Raw genomic sequence first — 24892 nt, forward strand, 5'->3', positions numbered from 1 at the left:
ATTTATGCAGAATAAACCTACTAACCACTTAGCAACACAACACCCTACAATGCACCTCACTCATCAACTAACAAACAACCCTGCTGATAATTAACCTTTCACTGCTTGGTCAGTATGGGATGCGCCCTCTCCTCAACCAGTACCACACGGAGGACCTACTCCTTCACTGTGACACACAATAATAATTTCACTCCCTGAACTCCAGCATACTATACACATGCCACATCCCACTCTCAAGGCTGTACAGAATATGCTCTATGTTCAAACAGTAGTGCAGAATGGATCTCCCACTCAAAGAGGCGATAACCCTCACTCACCCAGCAACGCATTATATCCCAAATAATCATAGGAGGTGCATCTGTTTTAATGGCGTTTTTACAGGCGTGTGACAGTGACACCCTATATCCAGCGTGGAGGATTGCAGACCTTGAACGGTAAAAGAAGAAAGCAGAGGAGATCAGAATTAGCCTTGTAACCACAAAAGATGGGAAAAGGGCACATGGTGTAACTTTTACTCACGTGAACTGCAACATGGGGGGTGTATTGCAGTGGATGGTGCTGCTGAGATGATCCAGAGTATAGTAGAGTGGAACATCACACAGCTCCTGCAGAAAGAAAAAGAAACCAAGAAAGGCTGGGTTGCATACAGTTGCTGTCCACCACGTAAAACCTCTGAAATGGCAGTCAAGATCAGTCACACGTCAAGCCTACAAGTGTCATTCTGCCACAGCCCTAGTGAGGATTTCAGGTGTAAGCAATCCTGACTTACAACATACTCTTTCTTTTTTAGCCCTACCAGTCACTTAATATAAATCCTCAGGGTCTCTCTAATCTTCTGGAACCGCAAAGTTACTATAATTTCAAACCATCAGCTGCAGCAAGTAAAAACATCTCTCTTGTCTAAGGATACAACAGCCTATTCAAAAGACACTACTAACTAAGCTTCCGCCACACTGGTCTCTTATTCCACACCATCTAATAACCAGGAGCTGATTTGCAACAAAACGCCAAGATTTTCGAGTCTGGTAGCTAGGCTACCAATGTAAACTTAACACAAGCTCTTTGATTGCGTCAATTCACCAAACTAATGGCAAGAATTTAATAATCAATGAATAAATCAAACGTTCAGAAATCTAGAACGTCCAGTGTTTATGAACATTGTCCACAAGCACAGTGCTTCACAACTTTATCATTATACTCCTGCATCCCAGCAGTCTACCTCTAGCCTACTTTCTGCTCCTGCAAACTTTGTCCCAACTAAATTAACCCAGCCTTTTCCTAGCCTAGCGTTCTAGTCCCTAACTTCTCTCCTTTCCTCTAATCCGAACTCTCTCCCATGTTCCAGCCTGCTGACACTTTTCATCTGTTGGTTTCCTACCCCATAAACAGTATTCCTCCCCAATAGATTGTTGCATTTACACTTCTGCATTCCGCTCTGACCACCCCCAACCATCATCCTCATTTGTCATCACATCAGTCACCATCTAGAGAAATCCATAAAATGTCACCTTCAGAACGTACACCTTCTCCTGCGATTCGTGCTCCTTGCCCGTATGCCTCAGGAAAGACATAAAATAGGCCCTTTTACCTCCACACTACTATCGGCCCCCAAAATTCCCTCCAATCATTCACACCTTGCCTTGCACAACGCCAAGAAAAAAACCTCCATGTCCAATTAACTACAGACAATAAATAAAGCCTCATGACGTACAGCTAAATACAACTCTAATTACTCCAGATACCCTTCCTCTAAAGACCTCAAATATCCATGCATCTTCTGTCCAACTCAACTTGGTGAAACCTCCTGGAAGAACTAGACTGACTTCTACTACCCCTTGCCACATACTCTGCTGCTATATTGGCCACAGCAGCAGCTGCTACATGGGAGGCCGCAAAGCTAAATACCACAAAAAAACACAAAAACACAATCAGGCGTTGGTTCTACTACCTTGGCCTCACTTGTTCCGCTGCCATGCTGGCGACAAGCATCAACCATCAAAATAACAAAGCGCATGAGCTAAATGGATGCCTAAGCTTCTAGGCGATGCAATCACCTCAGGAACCCTGCCCTCCCATGGCATCCATACTTGCAAGACAAACTCCTAACCTCATTCTAGTTACCATATCATTCAGAGAGAAAACCAGTTAAAGTGGCACAACATAACCCATTGGAGGAGATCATCCAAAAGGAATTAACAGTCTGACCTCCACTGCCATACCAACTACAGAAACTACTGGTGATATTGCTGGAGAAGCCAATGGTGAAATCTGTAACTTTACGGATCAATTCTGAACCAGTACCATCGTCCAACACTTCCAATTATGCGCCAACAAAAGCAATCATCACCATTAGTCAACCAGCCAAGGAGTGCACACTCTACAATCCAAGAAGTAATTTTATACTAAATAATGCTAGATCACTTAGCAATTACAGAATACTTGTCTACAATCTCTGAGCTGATCACAACCCAGATGTACTCTTGATCACAAAAAGCTGGATAGGTGATGCCACTGCACATATACTGCTTTATGGTATCCCTGTTGGGGATTTGACTAGGCACAGAAACTGAGCAGTCAAAAGGAGAATAGTGGGGCTACCAATGATTTACAAAAATACCAATGTCCAGCACTGAAGAACATTCAGTCTCGGAATTTAAGTCACTACGTGTTTGCTACTCACAAACACATTCCTTGTTTCTCATTTGTCCACTACCTCCATGCAACTCCACTTTTTATAATGCAATGTTATACTACGTATCAGTTTACTACTGATTATCCATCTTGGGAAATCCCAAAATCTGGTTTGACAAACTGCAACACGATTCATGACAAACCCCTCTGTAACCCTAAATCATTGGACTAGTCATCGGACCCAAGAACTAGGCAAAGGACTAATCAGTCACAGGAAACATGACAACCTGTAGCAATAACCATGTTGATTTGTATAACTATTAGAACATGGAGGAAACTTGACCTAGAAGGTCTGCAGGCCAACACTAACTGCCAACTAACCTGCTAATGCTGCAATGCCCCTACAGCAGTTTAACCTGTGGTTGACAAAGGCATTTATGCATTTCCCCCTCCACCAAAACAAGTTAAATATATTGTCTCTAGAAAGCAGAGTGGTTTAATCCAGATGTAAAGTTATGTCAAAGGGAACAGAAATCTCTTAAGATAATCGAAGAAAACATACACTCTGAATGATAAACATGAATTATAAAAATTAACCTTCAAAGACAATCTGGGCAATGCAGTACATCATGAAAACCATGAGATAACATTTCTCTTTGCGCATTGCCGATGCAGCATGCCTGTGAGAAACTGGGTTATTAGTTGAAAGGGGTAACCCTCAAAGTCACTAGATTAACCTGAGCTCAACCTCCTGGTAGCTATGGCATACAGCAGACAGGGTTAACTTAAAGGCAATGTGTAAAGTATTTATGCAGTACTAACATAGTGATAAAGTCAAAATGAAAAACAAGAAAAATCCCAAAGCAAATTAGAAATAGAGTACCATTTAACAAACAAAATGACACAAATTCAGTAAGGGGATCGCAGATTAGAATTTTTTTAAAGTTCTAAGCAGAAATAGCACCAAGAAGTACAAAGTGCCAATGATAGGCAATGGTTGCGTTAGAACAGGACCTAGGTGCAATTTAATGCGGATCGCGTACGAGTGTATGTCAGATACACTGACCAGGTTCATCCTGGACAAAGATTTTACCTTTGGATTTTCCTCCTTTAAGTCTAAATATACACAGGAACATACTTCCCCAGGACCTCAGTGAGACACACTCCAGGTGGCACGCAGGGACCAACAGCAGGATCCAGTCCAGGTCCAACTGAGCAGTTGAAGGAAAAGGCATTTTGTAGATTGCTGTGTCCCTGTAGCTTTAACAGGAGGCCAGCCTCATGATATTTGGAGTTCACTTCTTTTTCAGGGACCAAAATCGAGAGAACGGGCTCAGTCTATCAGGGTTCTTCTCAGGTTACAGACAGCAGGTTCAGTTCTCTTCTGATCTTCCTCAAGTCCAGGAGTCTTCTAACCAGAGGGGTAAAGGTAGTCTGGAGTAATCCTACCCACTTAGGACATTCTCAAGATGGACGAAGTCTTCAACCACACTAAACTCGGACTTTGGGGATATGTGTGGTAATCCAGATGTTCTCCCACATCGAACACTAAAATGCAGTTTTGGGCAGTCCCTGTACCCCCAAACTCAGACGGAAGTCTGGTAAAATCAGAGTGGAGCTTTAAGCAACAAGATAGTGGATATACATACAAAGTGTGTTGCCATTCTGTTTACCTTTTTGAAGTGAGCCCCAAATGTTAAATGTAAACCCAGTAGACCTGCCATACAGGCTATCACACTATAATGTCAAAGAGACTGCCCCTGTAATTGGAGCCTGGTAGGTAAGCAGGAAAACGAAACAACCTGCCCAAGTGTCAGCTAACAATGGCCTGTGACAAGGGATGCTCCCAGAGTCATATGAAAAACAGGAGCAGACCGGTCAAACAGGATGCAACATTCAAGCAAGACAGAACACTTTAATGGCAAAGATGATCATGCCAGCTCCTCCCCTGCATATTGTGTCAGGTTCAGATATGTCATCCCTGCTCATTCAGATCAGCCTACTGTATGCTCCTGGGAGCAGTTTACACCTCACCAGAGGGGAGCCATCTGCTGCCAGGTGACAGCTGAAAGGCCTACAGAGGCTTTAAACAGGGAAATACATTATATGAAAGACAACATTTACCTATACCACTACATTTGCTTTTGTTTAACTACTAATATATATATATATATATATATATATATATATATATATATATATATATATATATATATATATATCGGCATGCGAGATTCCGTGGAACCAAATTGCAGAGAAAGAACTAACGGCAGCAGTTACATTGTGTGGGCAACAGCGGACTACAAAGCCCAGCACACCTCGGGAGCTAGCCAGCCTTTCCGGGTGTCCACCAATGGACAGCATTCTCAGAACTAACAAATGTGCTGGGTCGGTTGTCTTACCTGCTAAACCGTGGCGTGCTCTGCCTTTGAGAAAGGTCAGTGTTTGTGACCGAAATGCATCAGGCAATGGCATTCCTGCAAAGTAGCTATTAAACGCCTTGAATACACGGAAAGTGAGCGACTCATCTTTTCCTTCACGGAGAAACTTGGTAATATATATAGGAAATCCGCAACATTCTATTGGGAATAACGTTGGCGCCGGTTGAGGAATTTGCGTGTAATTTTCCAAAATTTGGGCCAGCTCCGCTCCGCTCCTTCCCTGGAAGTTTTGGGGGGATTCGTCCAGCGCGGGCCGAGAAAAAAGGGGGGTCCCAAAACGTGTTTTCCCCATGTTAATTTCCATAGGACGATTAGACATGGCTACAGCCCGAACGGCTGAACGGAATTACACCAAACTTGGCAAAATTGTAGGGACTGGTACGCAGAAGTGCCTTTTCTATATTTGGTGAAAATTGCTCCAGTGGTTTTTACGAAAATTAACTTCAAAAACACATATATATCTAAATGCTCGCTTCGAGCGCTTACAGGTACGCGTACCGGGGAGCGCACCCGGCGCAACACGGAAGTGCGCGAGCGGAAAGCTGATTGGCTCCCGGGTGTCTGAACATTCCAAACGGTCCGGAGAGTCCACCATCTTGTGTCTCGGTAGAACCAAGACACAAGAGGTGAAAAACAAAAGGGGAAATCTATAAAAAGGGGGCAGGGTAGAGACCCCCTGACCCCCTAGGTTTTATCAGGGGGGGCCTAGGAGGACCCCGAAGGTCAAAAAAACGAATATTTTATTTTTGAAAATTTCGCGGAGTAAGCGCTGGGTGCGATGCCATGTACACGTACCCTGAGCGTACCAAGGGGAAAACCCAAAAAATATATATATTTTTGGGCCTGGGGGGTCCTTGTGGGACCCCCTGAGCAGGTCTAGGGGGTCAAGGTGATTCTACCCTGCCCCCTTTGCGTGTTTTGCACCTTTGTTTCACTGCTTTCTTGTGCCTTGGTTTTACCGAGGCACAAGATGGCTGCCAACACTCCCTGGTTTAGAGTGTTGACAGACAGTGGCAGGCAATCAGCATGCCTTTCGCAGGAAAGCAGCATGCTCATTGGCTGTCAACACTTCTAACCAGGAAGTGTTGACATTCATCTTGTGCTAGGTAGACCGAGGCACAAAAGAAGCAGAAAAACAAACGTGTAGAATGCAAAAAGGGGGCAAGGTAGAAACAACCTGACCCCCTAGGGCTGCTCAGGTGGTCCCACAAGGATATTAACGTATTTAAACGTTATCCGCTAATAGAATTAGCATTTAAAAAACCTTGTGAATTCACTAAAAACATAGGTTTCAGGCCTTATATAGTTAGGAATTAGCATTTAAAAAAACAATGAAATTGCTCCTATATAGTTAGTTGTACTAACTATATTTCGCGCACCCGCAATCCACTGCTGAATATGTCACATTAGATCATTCATGACATGGTCAGTGACATCACTGATGACATCACTGATGACATCTCAAATGACATCACTGATTACATCATCCACGTGACAATCTTACACCTTTTCATACCCTATTAAAATCTTTCATCACTCTTTGTAAAATACAGAGTATCATATTTGAATCCATTGTCACAGCAATATAAGTATCTAAAAATCCACTCAGTGATTCATAGATGTATACACACATCTAATCACTTCCCTGTAGATTCACTCATACATGCTGTCAATGAACAATAGAACACTATCAAAAATACTTATACACCTATATCGACATTAAACAACAGCACACATTCATTCATTTCAAAACTTTATTCGATTCATAAAATGGATCATAAAAGTACTGAACATACAAACCATCGTACCTCCTATAAAAGAAAAATTTTGAGTACACAATTTACACAAATTTATAAAAGACATAATAAAAAGGACCATTATAAACATATGCAGATTTTTGGCCAGAGAACATTATATACATTTTAGTACTAGCCATAGCCCTTCCTAATCTTTAGCGAAACTCTGATAAAATTTAACATGGCACAGCAGGTTTCAACGGAGGATAGTGAAGACAGGTAATCATACCCTTCCTTATAAGTACAAGGTTGCCGCCCCTTCAGAATTAGTTTGATAAACCGGATTCTTGGCTCTTGGTACAAGGAGCTAAAAAAGACCACATGTATGGTGCTTTGGCTAACCCTGTTATTACATGGACAAGGGGGCAGCCTCTCACACCAACCCCCTTGTTTCGGAAAAGCAAGCAGAAAATGCAAAATATCCACTCTAAACCTTGTTAGTAAGAATCGCCATTGCACATTGAGAGTAAATGTTAAATAAAACTGAGGTTGGGGCTTACGAACATGAAAATCAACATTGTCCAAAGATGGTGAATTCAATGATTTCCAATACATTGTCTTTATGTCCGCCTTTTGGTTTCCCTCTATTTTTTCTGGATTGTCATAAAAGGGACCCAAGCCAATCTTATTTAACATATTGCAAACGTAGGACAACCAAGGGATCTGTTTTGAATTTTCTAAGGCCATGCAATCCATGATGATGTATTTAGTAAGTTGCAAGTCTTCAGATCGCCATATTTTGCCCCATAACAATAAAGGGGACAAACGAATCGTATCAGATACGCTGACCATTCCCATTTCTTTGTGGCAAAAGATGTTTGAGGAGCCTTTGGGGACTGATAAAACCCTTTTTATGAAATTATTTTCCACCACCTGTATCACAGGTGGTGTTTCAGTCCCCCAAACCCCTGCCCCGTAGGTGGCCACCGATAAACATTTAGATGTATAAAGGGTTTTGAGGTGCGTAACATGTTTTTGGCCCAATTTGCTACAAAAACGGAAGATGCCCTCTATTGCCCGGGTCGCACTCTGGGCTCGAACCTTCATAAGTGGAGTCCAGCTTAGTTTGCTATTAAACAAATTACCTAGATAGTTAAAATTTTCCACCTTTCCAATTGTGCGATTATTTACCACAAACTTCCTGATGTTGGACCCTTTAGGACCACAACACATTACAAAAGATTTGTCGAAGTTTACCTTTAAGTCAAGGTCCCGCATGAAAGTATTGCGGGTCCCGCATGAAAGTATTAAAGGCATCTAAACATACTTGTATGCTATTGCCAGTTAAGGTCCTTAAGACAGTATTGTCTGCATAGGAAAGCATGGGAATACTTTTGCCATTAATTTTTGGAAAGTCACAACCCTGGTCTAATAAGTACTTTTCTAACAGCACACATCCTATTCACATATGAAGTCATCCTACTCACTTATGCAAACAATGGATCATACTTACATATTTACTTAGCAAAACACTTATACAAACACCACTTCATCTATTCATTTAGATAGTAAGTCATACTTAGTGAATTGTAAAATCATTATTACAAGTATACAGTTATCCATACAGTCACTCACGCAATCATTGAGTCTTATGTATACTTATTTATGTACAACTGACAGATACACTGCCTTTTATTTTTCTAGTTTGTTGAACATGTACCATTGAGAAATATATTTGCTCATCACCACACCCAATAAGAGATTCACTCACCCAAACTGTTAGAGCATGTACTTTTAACTTCATATATCTACTGAATCAGCTATTCACACATCTTTGGACAGTCACACACCCCCCACCGAACCACACACACTTTCACACTCCCATACAAATACTCAGTTAACTAATCAATAACTAATATAGACTTTCACATAGCTAGTAACCAACTGTAGAATCAGTTTACACAACAACTGATATTCACACAGCTTAGCCACTATCCACTATATTTAGTGAGACACTATAAATTGGTCAAGTAAACAGTCAATTACACTGCTACTAAATCCTCCATCCAAATATTTATATATATATATATATATATATCCACTCATTCTTCAATGCAAATTGCTATATATATATATATATATATATATATATATATATATATATATATATATACATACATACATATTTAAATAACGAAGCAAACCACATTCACTGGATGATGTCATCAGTGATGTCATTTGAGATGTCATCAGTGATGTCCCTGACCATGTCATGAATGATCTAATATGTGACATCATCAGCAGTGGATTGCGGTTGCGCGAAATATAGTTAGTACAACTAACTATATAGGAGCAATTTCATTGGTTTTTTAAATGCTAACTCCTAACTATATAAGGCCTGAAACCTATGTTTTTTTCAGTGAATATATATATATATATATATATATAATGAATTCGTAGATTGTCTTAACAACAATGAACTGAATCTACACTTCACCGCAGACATAAGTGCTGAGTCTATAACATTTCTGGACACTGAAGTATATATCCAACACAACAGTGTAGAGACTAGACTCCACAGAAAGGCCACAGCAGGGAACTCAACACTACATGCCTCAAGCTCCCACATACGTCATCTGATAAACAGTATCCCTTATGGGGAAATGCTGAGGCTGAGCCGTATCCATAGCAGAGAAGAAGACCTACTCAAAGCACAAACAAAAAGTGCTATGAGATTCAGGGAACGAGGGTACAGTGATAAACTCATTGACATAGCCATCACCAAATCTATGGCTAAAGAACGTTCATCCCTACTACAGACAGGAACCAATATGCAGGTAGTCCCCTGCAGACCTGATAATACTCAAACAATTGTAGGAAAAACTTCCAATAGGGGTACTCCCTTTAGAATAATACTACAATACAGCCAACAACACAAAAAAATTGAGTCTATCATCAGTAAATACTGGCCTCTAGTACTGTGTGACCCGGTCATCGGTGGTACTCTGCCGATCCGCCCATCCATTACCTACAGCAGAGGCCGTTCTATGAGGGATGAACTCATCAAAACCAGTCCAGAAGTGATAGAGTCCACAGACTGGCTGAAAACCCACAGTGGATTCTATAACTGCAAAGTATGTAAGGCTTGCAAACAAGGCACCAACATGAGATTTTATATCTCGCCCTTTGACCACCAAAAACACAAAATAAAACAACTTTTGACCTGCAAAACAGAGTTTGCAGTATATGTGTTATCTTGCCCTTGCAAACTTATGTACGTGGGGAGTACCAAACTCCCAGTACATAAACGCATTTTGCAACATCTCAGGGCCATAACTAACCAAGATAACACATATCCGGTGGCCAGACATTTTAAGACCGTGCACAATTCCAACAGCCGGGAACTTAGTTTCTTTGTCATCGACTCAGTACCGGCTAGCAGAAGGGGTGGTAACCGCGAGGAAAAACTGCATCAGCTGGAAACAAGATACATTCTCGAGCTGAATACCAAACAGCCCACGGGTCTTAATATGACTGAGGATTTGTCAACTTGCCTGTAAGCATACCTCAACCGTACACATCTTAGCAGTACATCCATATGGTTGATTTCAATTGATTCAATGTATTGATAAGCCCGCTAATCCTAGTACAGTGTTTCACAGTTTTCTCCAAGTTACATATCCACATAAGTCTAACACCCTCGTTATAACCTGCTCACATATAATGTATGCTATTTTATCCTATTTATCACTCATATTTTTATTAATATTTAAACTGATATGATATTTAGGATGTATTTTTGATATTTGCATTTTAAGCTATTTATTTAAATAGACAGCATACAGTACAACATAAAAAGTTCATATGACTATGTATATAACATATTTTTGTGAGCAGCTGCTCGAAGAAATAATGAGCACAGCTAAAACATGAGGTCTATTACTAGGATATTACTGGTACAATTCATGTATATATATTATGATTCTAGGCTGGCAGGTTTCATCAAATTCAGCCAACCATTTAATATAACAACAGATCTAGCAATGTAACTGAAACTCTTAATCATCTCTCTTCTGATTTGTTTTATTGGGGCTCCAAATGTCTGTATTCAGACACGTTTTTCTCCTTTGCAATCTCACTGCAATCAAGCCTTGTAACATATGTGTATTTTTTATAACAGTCAGGTATTCATACCGTTAGTTTAAAACCTGTTATATAAGTGCTCCGCACCTAGAAAATGTCACGACTTGGGTATTTATACCGTAACACATGTGACCTACAATGCACATTACATGCAACCAATTTTGGGCTCAAAATTGTGAAGACTCCTGTTTAACATCGCAGCGCACTTTCCTTATTTTAATCCTGTCTATTTGCACTTGCACAAGCACTTTTCTGACAAGGCAATTTAAAGTCTCTTACCTTGTTTACATTTATTGTTGCACTTTACCACGTCTTTTTTAACTTGGGTTTTTTATGTACCTTTAATATTGACATAATCGATCATGACTTTAAAACATTTGAGGTCTTTGTTTCATTGAAAACTCTTCTATGTCTATGGTACTATGCTGATGTCATCTAATTCAACTAGCATTTAAACCCATGTGATTGATTACACTGTCATGTGATCAAGGTCCAAGGTGGGACCGAAACGCGTTGTGACGCTTGAGCACCGAAAATAAAACTCTAGCACAAACCTGAGGACTGTGTCTGTATCTTCATTTCCACGAGGACTGTGGTTTTGCATGCTTGGATATGGAACCTGCACAATATATATATATATATATATATATATATATATATATATATATATATATATATATATATATATATATATATATATATATATATATATATATATCCTTAAAATATTTATTTAGCTTTTTCCTAGGTGGATATAACATTTATTAAACTTATTACACCCCAAAGCTTTCCCATGGAACAGCTAACCCTGCTACAGTGAAAATAGCATTTTTGGCCTTTACTCTGTAAGGACCTTTAACATTACATTTTACATGTCCTACTCTTGAATACCATGCACCCTGCCTAATGGGAGATAAAGTCTACTTAGGGCGATTTATTATTTAAAATGAGGATTTAGGAGTGCCTAAAGGGGTATTTTGACAGGTTGAATTTGCAGTTAAAACCTTACACCCCTGTGCTACAAGTGGCAGGCCTGCAGTCATGTTTGTCCTGTCACTGCATTGAGTGGCAAAATAAGTGCTGCAGCCCACTGGTGACGTTTAACTTACAGGCCCTGGGTAAAGTTTAGGTACCATATTCAAGGGACACATAGGCAAATTAAGTATGCCAATTAGTGGTATGCCAATTTCATCATGTTAAAAAGAGAAGCGCAAGCACTTTAACACTGGATAGCAGGGATAAAGTGAACAGAGCAAAAAATGCCAGTACAAAATAGGGTTCAGCCAAAACGGCAAAATAACTGGGGTGACCCTGCAGAAAGGGCGAATTTCCAACAAGGCCATTGTAAACAACTTGATAAAATACTCAGACTGCCATAATCCAACATTCACTTCATCTGATGCAGATTACACCATTGGAGCTCTGCAATTCTCTGGATGGCATATATAAAGCTGCCAATTTGGAAACTTATTTCCTTCCCTCCACTAACAGGTGGCCCTGAATACCAAGCCTCAACCAAATTATGATGTTTCTAAAGCATAACAAGCTCTGAGCACCTTCTATCTGCTAACAATAAATTAAACCAGTAAACTTAAAGACATAAAGGACCTCCGCTGAATCTTCCCCCTTCAAATATATATAAAAAGCATTCAAGAAAAGTCTGTGGTCATACCAGCCAGAGCTATTATCATCATGTCCCTATTAACTGGAGAGTTTCCACGACTGGCTAACATCTTACATTAAGCCCTTACTAAATAAGCAAGTACTTGATAACCTTGACCCCACAAGGATCTCTTGCTTCACCGAAAAGAACAAATATATCTTGAATTGTCAGGCAGGATTCAGACCAGGAAGAAGTATGAAATCCGTATTAACCCCTTCGATGCTGGTGACGGAACCATTCCGTCATCAGTCACGGTTGGGCTGTGCTGATGACTGAATGGTTCCGTCACGACCACACCCTGTTCTGGAATGTCCAGCACAGAAGGAAAATATCCCCCGCAGCGATGCGGTTAACATCCATTTGGATGACCATAACACCACTGTTAATTGTAGTAGAGTTGAATTACTACTGCTCACGAACCCATCATCAGCATTGATACTCTTATAAAGTCTAAAAGACATAAATTCGATTAGATAAAAAAAATGTGCCTCTCCATTAGAACCCAAATCAATCATATTAACAGTTTTTCCCTGTGCCATCTGCCTCCAGGGAAGATGTCCCACAGGGTACAACAACTGCTCCTCTTTATTTATACCGATCACCACTTACTGACCATGTCAACTTCGGCAAGTTCAACTATAATTATGATGATAGTAAGCAGATCTTAAACCTTCAAGTTTTGTTACCTCCTGCCTTTGTGAATGCTCTGAGCAGTAGGCCCATGGATATTAAAAAACACAACTAAACTTAACTCAGCAAACATGGAAATTCTCACATTTGGAATTGGAAGCATTAAGTCCCATTATCAGTATGGCCCGCCTAACTAGGATTGCCACCATCTACATCTAATGAGATCAAACTAAACCCTTGGAATATTCATGGAGTCAGACCTCTTACTTGAAACCAAGTAAACAAAGTGATCAGAAATATTTTCTTTACAATGAGAACACTAGGACGTTTCATTCCTTACTTAGGTCTACCGCACAGGATTCAGGTATCAATAGTTCTATTGTCATTATGTCTTGTGTTGGAAATGGCCCTTTTTGCAGGGTTATCCCAAACTTTGCTTCTTCCTCCTATTTTTTCCTAACTTGTTTGTGTTGGTTTTAGGATCCTGGGCACTTTACCACTGCTAATCAGTGCTAAAGTGCATATGCTCTCTGTGTAAATTGTGTTATGGATTGCTGTTTCCATGATTGTATATTTGATTTACTTGTTAGTCCCTAGTAAAGTGCACTGAGTGTGCCAGGGCCTGTGAATCAAATGCTACTAGTGGGCCTGCAGCACTGATTGTGCCACCCACGCGAGTAGCTTTAAAAAGGTAACTCAGACCTGCCACTGCAGAGTCTGCGCGCAGTTGAAAACTGCCATGTCGACTTGCCCGGTGCACACACTTGCCAGGTCCTTTTCTACATGTCAGTCACCCCTAAAGAAGGCCCAAGGTACCCCTGCGGGCAGGGTGCACTGTATGTGAAAGGTAGGACATGCACAGGTGTGTGTGGCATGTCCTGATAGTGAATAACAGCCAATTTCATTTTTCACTATTGCAAGGCTACAGTTCTCATAGGCCAGAATCGGCAGTTTGATTATAACATTTTATAATTCTAAACTGACCCAGGGAACAAGGTAGAGAGAAGAGTTTAGTATGCCTGAACTCAGTATGTTAAAATACATCTTTTAGCGAAGGTGATTTTTACATTCTGTGTTTGAAAATACCACTTTTATAAAGTAAGTATTTTTTTGCTCAGTCATCCCATGTGCCTCTGCTGGAATGTGGATTGCCTGTCTGGGTTTCGGATAACAGATAGCTGGGGGGCGGAGGGGCTCCAGATAGTCTAGGTAAGTCAGGAAAGGGCTGAATAGACCTAGGCTGCGATGGGGGGAGGGGGGAGGAGATTTCCTGGCACCTCAAAGAGCCTGGTCTGCCTCTGACAATGCCGTCTACACCCCCTGCCAGGAATTCACACCAGAGAAGGCAGAACTGGTTCTGGCTGGGCACAGACACCCTATGCCTAGAGGATCAAAGGATTTCTGGATACAAATACTGGGGCCCAGACCCCTGAACTTTAGAACTCATCTGGATCAAGAAGACTGCCAAGAAGAAGAGCCGGAGAAGTTGCGAAAAGGAACAACTGCTTTGCTGGGCTGACCTGCAGTCGCTGCTTCTGTCTTGGGCAGTGAAAGGCCTGGACTGGACTTTCTGCAACCTAAATTGTGAGTCTCTTCAAGGGCTTGAGTTAGAGCTTGCCCCCTGTTCACCAAGTCTCAGGAACAACAAAGACTTCAAGCTCTTCTGCCCGCAGCACTGGGGACTGTGTATTTTGTGCTGCAAACAGATGAAAAGCAACATGACGACATCTATGACGCAGCTGCTGACTCAAGTGTCCTGAAGGCACCGCAGAGGGCACTGCTGCAACGCAACCTTGGTCTCACGGACGACACCTGTTGATGCCGCCACAGAGCCGCTGCTTGCACTGAAACATGTGGGCACCGCACTCCGCACCACCTCACTTCACGCCAAAGCTTTGGCACCGCAGAGCACTGCTGCAACGCAACCTTGGTCTCACCGACAACGCCTGTTGACGCCGCCACCGAGCCACTGCTTGCACCGCGACTTGTGGGTACCGCACACCCTCGCTTCACGCCAAAGCTTTGGCACCGCAGAGAGTACTGCTACAACGCCGCGATCTTGGTTTTACCTCCGACGCCTGTTGATGCCGCCACCGAGCCGCCATTCGCACCACGACCTGTGGGCACCGCACTCCGCACCACCTCACGACGACGCCTTGACACTGCAGAGGGCACCGCCACAACGCGACCCTGGTCTCACCGACGATGTCGGTTGACGCCGCCACCGAGCTGCTGCTCGCACCACGACCTGTGGGCACCGCACTCCGCACCGCCTTGCTTCACGAGGACGCCTTGGCCTCCCTGACGCCACCACTCCATGCCAAAATAGACACCGATGCTTGTACCGTGGTTCGAGGGCACCGCTCGTAAGTCACCCGATGCACTGCCCTCATCCTGCACCGCAGCCTTGGCCTTCCGACTTCGGTGCCATCGACTCCAGTAAGTCAGCCAACAGTGCTTCAGCAACGACGACGACGCTGCTTGCACCGTGACCTGCTAGCACCGTGACGAGCACCGCCTTCTTCTTGCACCACGACCCTGGTCTCACAGATGACGCCATCTGATGCGGTCACCGAGCCGCTGCTCGCACAGCGACCTGGGGGCGCTTCGCACCGCAGCATCCGACGCCTGCCAGCGCTCCCGATTCCATCAGAGGAGCTCGACCCGCAACACGAGTGACTTGAAGGGCCTCAACGCACTGTATTTCTCACAGGTACTGTTTGCGGGTCTTTCCGACACCGTAGCTGGCCGGCGACCAGCAAAAACTGTTGGATTGGTTGTTCACGACAGCGTGATAGCCCCGGACAGAGCTATCGACATCAAGGAACTGGGTTTGAAACTTATTTTGATAACTGCAAATTTTTAAGTATAGTATTGTGGATTTTTATCGTAATTGGTCTTGCCTTAAAGTATATAAAAATATTGGCTATTTTTCTAAACTGGTGTGGTCTAAACTGGTGTGGTGTTCTTTTGTAGTGAGTACACTGTATTACTGTTGGGTATGAGCAAATGCTTTACACACTGCCTCCAAGCTAAGCCTGACTGCTCATGCCAAGCTACCAAGTAGTTGAGCCGAGGTTATTTTCGGAGTGTAACTCCCTTATCCGGACTAGAGTGGTGATTTCTGCCCCGCTTTGAGGAAAGTCTCAGCTAGCCAGAAATCCCATTTCTAACAGCTTGACTAAGCAAATAGCTTCAACAATGGACTGTCGAAATGAATAAGCAAGCTACAACAAATGTATAACGGAGCTGCCAAACAAGTCCTGAACTTAAGCAGACCGGACCACAACAACCCTCCTACCAAAGCCCACACATGCTAATCAGAGTAATCCAGGGCCTAAACCAGTCTTCTTACAGTTGAAACAACTGTACAATTCAAAGAAACCAAGGATCTTATAGGACTCCTCTCCTAATCAGTTCCCCTAAAAACAAGCATGGGCAAAGCCAATTGGTCTGGCTTTGGCTGCCAGACTCTTGAATTTGTCAATACTTCTTTTGTCGCCATCGTTTTTATAAAACATTGTAGCGAGATGTTTGGGCTCTTGCAAATATTAGAAAAACATTACAAAAAAGCTGAATAATTGTTTTGGGCCTGAAAAGCATACGTTGCCTTAACAGTCGCTGGTACTGAAGAGAATTTCTTTGTGTGTGGATCTGCTCCTTGTGAAAGGGAAGAATGTTGTCAATCACCATGAAGTCAGCTAGTAGCTAAAGTGGGCTTACCCACTACCCCATGCACTATACAATAGTGAATGGAAGAAAAGTGTGAAAGACTAAACAGATAACCAGTGAATGAAGAGGGCAGGCTGATAGCCCAAATACGTATACATGTATAATTTTACCAAATTCCAAATGTCTTGGCTAACAGCAGTACTACAATAAAATATCCATTGGCGGTAGCTCCTGCTCTGTACAAGAATGGAGGATCTAGAACAAGCTCCCAAAGAGAACAAAAAACAACAACTACCATCTAGAATTTAGGAAGGCAATAACTGTATGGCAGTTCTCAAAGGCCTAAATCAATACCCATTACAAATGGAAAACCTCTCACACTTCTTTTGCATGCCAGTTAACATGCAACACACTGCTGCATGCGGTTGCACAATCCTGGGTCTTATACATCATCTCAAAACTCACCAGCCTAGCCAACACGTCAATCAACATATGCATGCATCCATCCACGGACAAAAAACAGTAACATACTCATCAGGGATATGGGATTCTATACAACATTTACTTGCCAGAGGAACAGGAGGTTTCAGAAATCTCCTTGTCCTGTAACAAGTTCTTAAAATCTGTGGGTTCCTTTTGGTGCCATGAAGTGAAGTGACAAACTTGGACAGCACTCTCATAATATCATTGCTCTGACAACAGCCTCTCTGATATGCCCAATTATATTGAAATACATGCAGAAACCTGAAACCAATATTGTCGGGTGAACTGTGAAATAGATGGGGCATATATATGAGACCTGAATTGCACTAAACAAGCGATCGAACCAAACAAGCCTGATTTGCCCCAGGGAAGTTAGTTGGTGGGGATGGGGGTTCTCTCTACAAGAAGATTTTGAAAAACTGAAACCAACTAGTGCATTTTGCAATACAATTTTCAATTACATTTTCCCAAATGCCACAGAGTTTATACATAGCACTTGTAAAAATATTCCTAAGTGTTCATGGTAGTCAAAGCATACTGACACTGCACAGAGGTTTGGGGAGAAGGGTTCATCTCCCAAAAATGTTTCAGATCATAATGAGAAACTATGGACCTTTTGCACAATTGCCTTAAAAACATTTTTAAAACCATAAGTTTAGTGGCAGCTCCAACATTCTGGGTATGCAATTTAACATGGCTTTTTTACTTTTCAAAATATATGGAACATCTTTGTTTATCTCGATCATTTGCTGCTAGACGAAACAGGTACAGACCACAAACGTGCGAGGTTGAAATTTTCAGTACTTTATTTTCTCCAAAGTCAGCATGACGAGTTTCGGCTGCGTTACTGCAGCCTTGATCACAAGAGAGAGAGAGAGAGAGAGACACACACACAAATACTTACATGCATACGCACACACAACCAGGCCCATACACACTATCCTCCTTTCAGACACAGAGCCCCCCCACACACCAACATATCTGTCCTCCCATGCCCCCGCTACAGAAATCAACACATTCCCGCCCCATATGCATGGTCGGTAGGCTAAGCAATACATGGCGTCATTATGCAAAAGCAATGCCCCTTTAATTGTCAGCCAAAGGTACACATTTTTCAAACATTATGAACAATCAAGGGCGGTTGTACCCTGTTTTCAACTTGTAGTTTGTAAGCATGCTGTAAAATCCATAATTTAGGAGTAATGAAATTATGGTCATGTTTGTAACACAAAAGATCTTTCTATAACTAGTAAAAATATATACTATTCGAAAAAGCTGTGGGACAATCTGATAACGCTATCACGAAATACCCCAATCTGGAACCTAACATTCGCCTTCTTTTTTATCCCATAAATTTTGGGTCAACCTTGGCTCAAATGTCCTCAATGATGGTTGCTACTATGGGGAATTGGGCACACCGACACAATGGGGACTATTTACTAATTGGATCTTGTAGTACTTTAGTACTACTACATTAGTACTGCTAATGTGCTACAAAATGTTATTTACAAACCTACGAGTGTAAATCTCCCCCTCTTCCACCTTTTGTACGTTTGCTACTTAGACGCCGATTTCGATGTCGGACGGACTGGAGTCCGTCCGACATTAATCTGGAACTGGGACCGACCGACCTGTCGGCGGTCCTAAACCAGCAATTAGGATGTGATCGAACAGTGTTCAGATGCGCTCCTATTCTTTACAATGGGAGCATTCATTCCGAACGGAATGCATGGTCTCATTGTAAAGAGCTGAGATGCAGTTAATCCCTGCACCTCGTGGCAGGCACCTTAAGGTGCCTGCACCGGGTGCAGACACAAACAGAGGAGCACCATAGGGACCCCCTCCACTGCCATCGAGAGGCCTTGCACCCATGGGGCCCTGCTGGTGCCCCCAAAGTCGACTTCCCACAGCCTTTGTGACAGAAAGGCTGTAGGAATCCAACATTGTAATCCCTTGGACGGAAAGAGCCGCCCTTGGGATTACAGGAGGCTTTCCAAATGCCAGACGGGCTCTCTGAGCCCATCGTAAGCCATTCAGAAATCCTATTTGGATTCATTTCCAACTGACTCCATCAAAATGGGTCGGTCTGAAATGAATTCAAACAGGAGATTACGGTGCCGTAGGAACAGCTCCGACCTATCAAAGCAGTTTCCCACAGCATCGTAATCGGCCCCTTAGTAGTAAACGTGGGAGGCACCGGGAGGTGGAGTGGCTGGAAAAAAAAGGCAAACTTACTACTAAATGGGAGGTGATCATGAAGGAGTAACAAGGGCGTTGGGGAAGGGTGTAGGAAAGGGCATGCAACCACCTACAAAAGAGTAGTCTATTTCTATTCACAAATTGCACCGCTAATGTTACTAGAGTCAAAAAGGCACCTAAGACCGTAGTATATTACTTCAGATCAGTCCTGGAGTAAATTCAGCACCACGCATGGCCAACTACTGGTACTGTAACAAACTCACATAAACACTAACGGAGGTAGGGCTTAAATTTAAACCCCTTAGGAAATTATTTTAAATAATTTATTTCAACATTATTAAAAAATACAAAAGATTCCAATTTTAAAAAAGATATGAAAAATTAAACATTATAAAATATGTACCAACTTTTTTGAATGTATAAAATAATGTCATCTTATTTTTTACTGAAATATTAAACAAAGTTTAATTTATATACATCACTTTTAATATGTATTAAAGCATAATTTTAAAAAAATTACTTTGTTGGAATTCATTTTTTTTACTTACATTTCAGAAATTATTTTTAAATTTAATATTGAATAAAAGATTTTATCTTAGTAAAAACGTTTTGCTAAACTATTCTGCAACTTTAGATACCATTTCTCGGATTCATCTTTTGGTAAAAGATGTTGGATGCTTGCCAAGATTTAAAAAAAAAGATTAACAAGAAATTAGGATTGTTTTATGGGAAGCCTTCAAGACAGTGCTTAGAGACAGAGCCCAGAATTTAGTTGCCCAAAAAAAGGAGGGAGGGAGAAAAGGGCTGAACTAGAGGCATTGGAGGTTAAGATTTTACAGGTTGAAAGGTCAACGAGTGCACTTACAGATCCCTGGATTAGGAGGCAGATAGCGGCATACCAGACAGAAAACAGAGACATCCCTACACAGACTAAGAAACGGGCGATAAGGCAGTCAAATTACTAGCATGGCTTTGTTGCTAGGAACCTGATGTGTGGAGGCAATAGTAAACAAGTCAGGGGACCACCTTCAAACTGACACCTTGATTGTGGCAGAATTTGTGCTGTAGTTTAAACACTTATATGCTTCTAGACAGCTTCATGACCCAGAGGCTATTTCTTTGTATTTGACCCAGATCACTGTACCAGGTCTGGAAACAGAGGACTGCGGGTCCCTGGAGGCAGAACTCGCAGTGTTCAAGATACAAGACAACATGGCTGAACTGCAGAGGGGGAAAGCACTAGGTCCCAATGGCATCCCAGTGAAGTTTTATAAAGGATATGCAGACTTGATAGGACTGCATCTTTTGAACATTTTTCAGGAGGGGAAAAAGAAGGGACAGCTTCTGGACCTCCAGACAGAAACGATAGTAGTCTTTCCCAAAGAGGGTAAACCCAAAAACAGGTGTGAATTATACCGCCCTATCTCCCTAATAAATGCAGAGACTAAAATACTGGCCACCATTTTAGGTGTGCGCCTCCTCTATGTCATTACCCCAAAAATACATTGCGACCAATCGGGATTCATGCCCGGTAGATCGGCTAGTCACAATTTGCGACCTACACACAACTGGATGAAAACGGTACAGGCCTGGCAGTCTCCCCATGCATTCCTATTGTTAGACGCTGAGAAAGCCTTAGACTATGTTGTGAGAAAGTGCCCCCTTTCTTGCATGGTATGCCCCCACTGTTTGCTGAATTGCTGATGCTCTTTGACTTAGTGTGCCCTGGGCTCCTGCTAATCAGGTACCCAGGGCCTATGTTCCTTCCCTAAAATTGCATTGAAGCCTAAACCCAATTGGCATCTCTGGCCCCATGTCAGTCCCTGGTAAATGGCACCACAGGTACCCAGGGCACTGTGACCAGAGAAGGCCTCTAAGGGCTGCAGCACTTATTGTGCCACCCTTAGAGGCCCTGTACCCGGACACTCACACACTGCCTTTGCAAGTTGCGTGTCTTGGTGCAAAACAAAGTGAAGAGTCGACATGGCACACATTCCTGTATCGGTATCGACAACTAGGAGAGTCGCCGTTTAAACGCCGCCTCACCCGCTTTTCCCGAATGGGAAAATGCCGATTTGCAGCGAGACCTCGTGAAATTGACTAAAGGCTCGCAGGTTCCAGAAAGTTACAGTTGACCTGAAATAACCACAGGCTTCCATTAATCTGGAATTAAGATATCACCAAAGTTTCACTTTATACGCAACCGCGTATGAAACAGTTATTTAGACCCCCAACGAAGGGGTACTGACCCCGAAATGCATTGGGTTTCATAAATAACTGTGTTGTATATTGTTTGAGTTTCAAAATGTGTATAAGTCTTTTATCGCTGATAATGAATTGTATATGAATTAATTGATTTGATGCAAATAATTCTCACTAAATCTACGATAAAGCATAACAGTGAAAGTATGTATGGATTATGTTTTATTTGAAAAACTTTTTCTACAAGTAGTGCACACTAGAGTCCTGATGATCTAGCGATCCCAGGCCATATTCATTGTTACGTAGTGCAGCAGACACTAATCTAGTGTAGCACACATATCGGATTAAAAGTTGAACCAAATAAACTGAGTGCAATACCTCCAACCATTCATTTTACACATTCCTGTGTGCCATGCCCACAAACCACTGTCCTGGCATACATCAGTCACCCATCTAGCTGGGTGCCCTATGCCAGAGGTGAGGGTACAGGTGCATGAGCCCTGCACCCCTACAGTACCCAAATCCACTCCTGGGCACTAAGTGCAGTGCTGCCATTAAGAGTATATTGTGCTGGGAGTTTATCATTACGAACTCCACAACACCATAATGGCAACACTGAAAACTGGGAAGTTTGGTATCAAACTTCTCAGCACATTAAACCCACACTGATGCCAGAGTGGGATTTAATGTAAAATGCAAACCAGAGGGCATCTTAGAGATGCCCCCTGAAACTCTATCAACTCCTAGTGACCACACTGAGTGGCTGCTTAGGCTGACACCAACAGACCTGTTTCTGGACCCCTGGGCCGAGAGCCTGCTGCTCTCAGGGGGGCCTAAAACAATGCACATCCTGGGACAAGGTGCCAGGCCTCCTCCCCCAGGATGGGCAGGGTTCACGAGAGGAGAAGCTTCAAAGGCATGTCGCCTTTGTGAGCCTCCCCAGACCATTTGCTGCTTTCAGCAACTGGCCCCTCACTGATTCCACTTTGGGCAGGAAAAACAAGTGAACGAAAGAGGTGTGCCCAACTCTGCCAACTTTACCCCTCAGGTGGGGGAGGCGAGGTGAAGCACAACTCGGAGTCCCCGCCATCTTCAGGATGGGGGGGGGGGGCCTAGCCAACCAGGGGCAGGCTCCTTCCCCCCTCCCACTAGAGGGTGGCTCGATAGGGAGTGTACCCACCCCAGAGAAGGGACCCATTGGTCCCTGCCCTTACCTACCTGTAACGCCCCTAAATCTAGTATTTAGGGGGAAGCCTGAACCTTGCTTCCTCAGATCCAGACAAGAAACAAGAAAGAAGATGATAACAAGCATTTACAATGCAATGGTTTCGCCTTTGGAAAAGTTAGAGTTATTGGCATTGCTCATGACATTTCTTTTTTTTTTACTTATAAATAAATGGCATTGTTATTTATATTGCCAACAGCTCTCACAGCCCACACAGCCCACACAGCTCTCTCAGCCCACACAGCTCTCAGCCGACACAGCCCACACAGCTCTCAGCCCAACACAGCCCACACAGCTCTCAGCCGACACAGCCCACACAGCTCTCTGCCCAACACAGTCCACACAGCTCTCAGCCCAACACAGCTCTCAGCTCTCTCAGCCCACACAGCCCACACAGCTCTCAGCTCTCACAGCCCACACAGCCCACACAGCCCACACAGCCCACACAGCCCACGCAGCTCACACAGCCCACGCAGCTCACACAGCCCACGCAGCCCACACAGCCCACGCAGCCCACGCAGCCCACGCAGCCCACGCAGCCCACACAGCTCTCTCAGCTCTCTCAGCTCTCTCAGCCCACACAGCTCTCTCAGCTCTCTCAGCCCACACAGCTCTCTCAGCCCACACAGCTCTCTCAGCCCACACAGCTCTCAGCCCACACAGCCCACACAGCTCTCACAGCCCACACAGCTCTCACAGCCCACACAGCTCTCACAGCCCACACAGCTCTCACAGCCCACACAGCTCTCACAGCCCACACAGCTCTCACAGCCCACACAGCTCTCACAGCCCACACAGCTCTCACAGCCCACACAGCTCTCTCAGCCCACACAGCTCTCTCAGCCCACACAGCTCTCTCAGCCCACACAGCTCTCTCAGCCCACACAGCTCTCTCAGCCCACACAGCTCTCTCAGCCCACACAGCCCACACAGCTCTCAGCCCACACAGCCCACACAGCTCTCTCAGCCCACACAGCTCTCTCAGCCCACACAGCTCTCTCAGCCCACACAGCTCTCTCAGCCCACACAGCTCTCACAGCCCACACAGCTCTCAGCCGACACAGCCCACACAGCTCTCAGCCGACACAGCCCACACAGCTCTCAGCCGACACAGCCCACACAGCTCTCAGCCGACACAGCCCACACAGCTCTCAGCCGACACAGCCCACACAGCTCTCAGCCGACACAGCCCACACAGCTCTCACAGCCCACACAGCTCTCACAGCCCACACAGCTCTCACAGCCCACACAGCTCTCACAGCCCACACAGCTCTCACAGCCCACACAGCTCTCACAGCCCACACAGCTCTCACAGCCCACACAGCTCTCACAGCCCACACAGCTCTCACAGCCCACACAGCTCTCACAGCCCACACAGCTCTCACAGCCCACACAGCTCTCTCAGCCCACACAGCTCTCTCAGCCCACACAGCTCTCTCAGCCCACACAGCTCTCTCAGCCCACACAGCTCTCTCAGCCCACACAGCTCTCTCAGCCCACACAGCTCTCACAGCCCACACAGCTCTCACAGCCCACACAGCTCTCACAGCCCACACAGCTCTCACAGCCCACACAGCTCTCACAGCCCACACAGCTCTCACAGCCCACACAGCTCTCACAGCCCACACAGCTCTCACAGCCCACACAGCTCTCACAGCCCACACAGCTCTCACAGCCCACACAGCTCTCACAGCCCACACAGCTCTCACAGCCCACACAGCTCTCACAGCCCACACAGCTCTCACAGCCCACACAGCCCACACAGCCCTCACAGCCCACACAGCTCTCACAGCTCTCACAGCCCACACAGCTCTCACAGCCCACACAGCTCTCACAGCCCACACAGCTCTCACAGCCCACACAGCTC

At 43.8% G+C, this 24892-nt stretch overlaps 1 protein-coding gene across 6 annotated transcripts in view; it reads right to left on the minus strand.

Annotated features, from left to right (window-relative positions):
* TRMT1 (tRNA methyltransferase 1) overlaps positions 1-24892 on the minus strand; it is a 107798-nt gene that overhangs the window by 31399 nt on the left and 51507 nt on the right. For all 6 annotated transcript variants that reach the window (XM_086961838.1, XM_086961830.1, XM_086961844.1 and 3 more), the window contains exons 12-13: positions 520-605; positions 318-426 (exon numbers count right to left, since the gene is read on the minus strand). In XM_086961838.1, coding sequence (XP_086817964.1) covers positions 318-426; positions 520-605 — 195 coding nt within the window. The remainder of the gene's footprint in view (positions 1-317; positions 427-519; positions 606-24892) is intronic.

The sequence above is a fragment of the Lissotriton vulgaris genome, chromosome 1_1 (genome assembly GCF_964263255.1).
Source record: "Lissotriton vulgaris chromosome 1_1, aLisVul1.2, whole genome shotgun sequence".
NCBI classification, from domain to species: Eukaryota; Metazoa; Chordata; class Amphibia; order Caudata; family Salamandridae; genus Lissotriton; species Lissotriton vulgaris.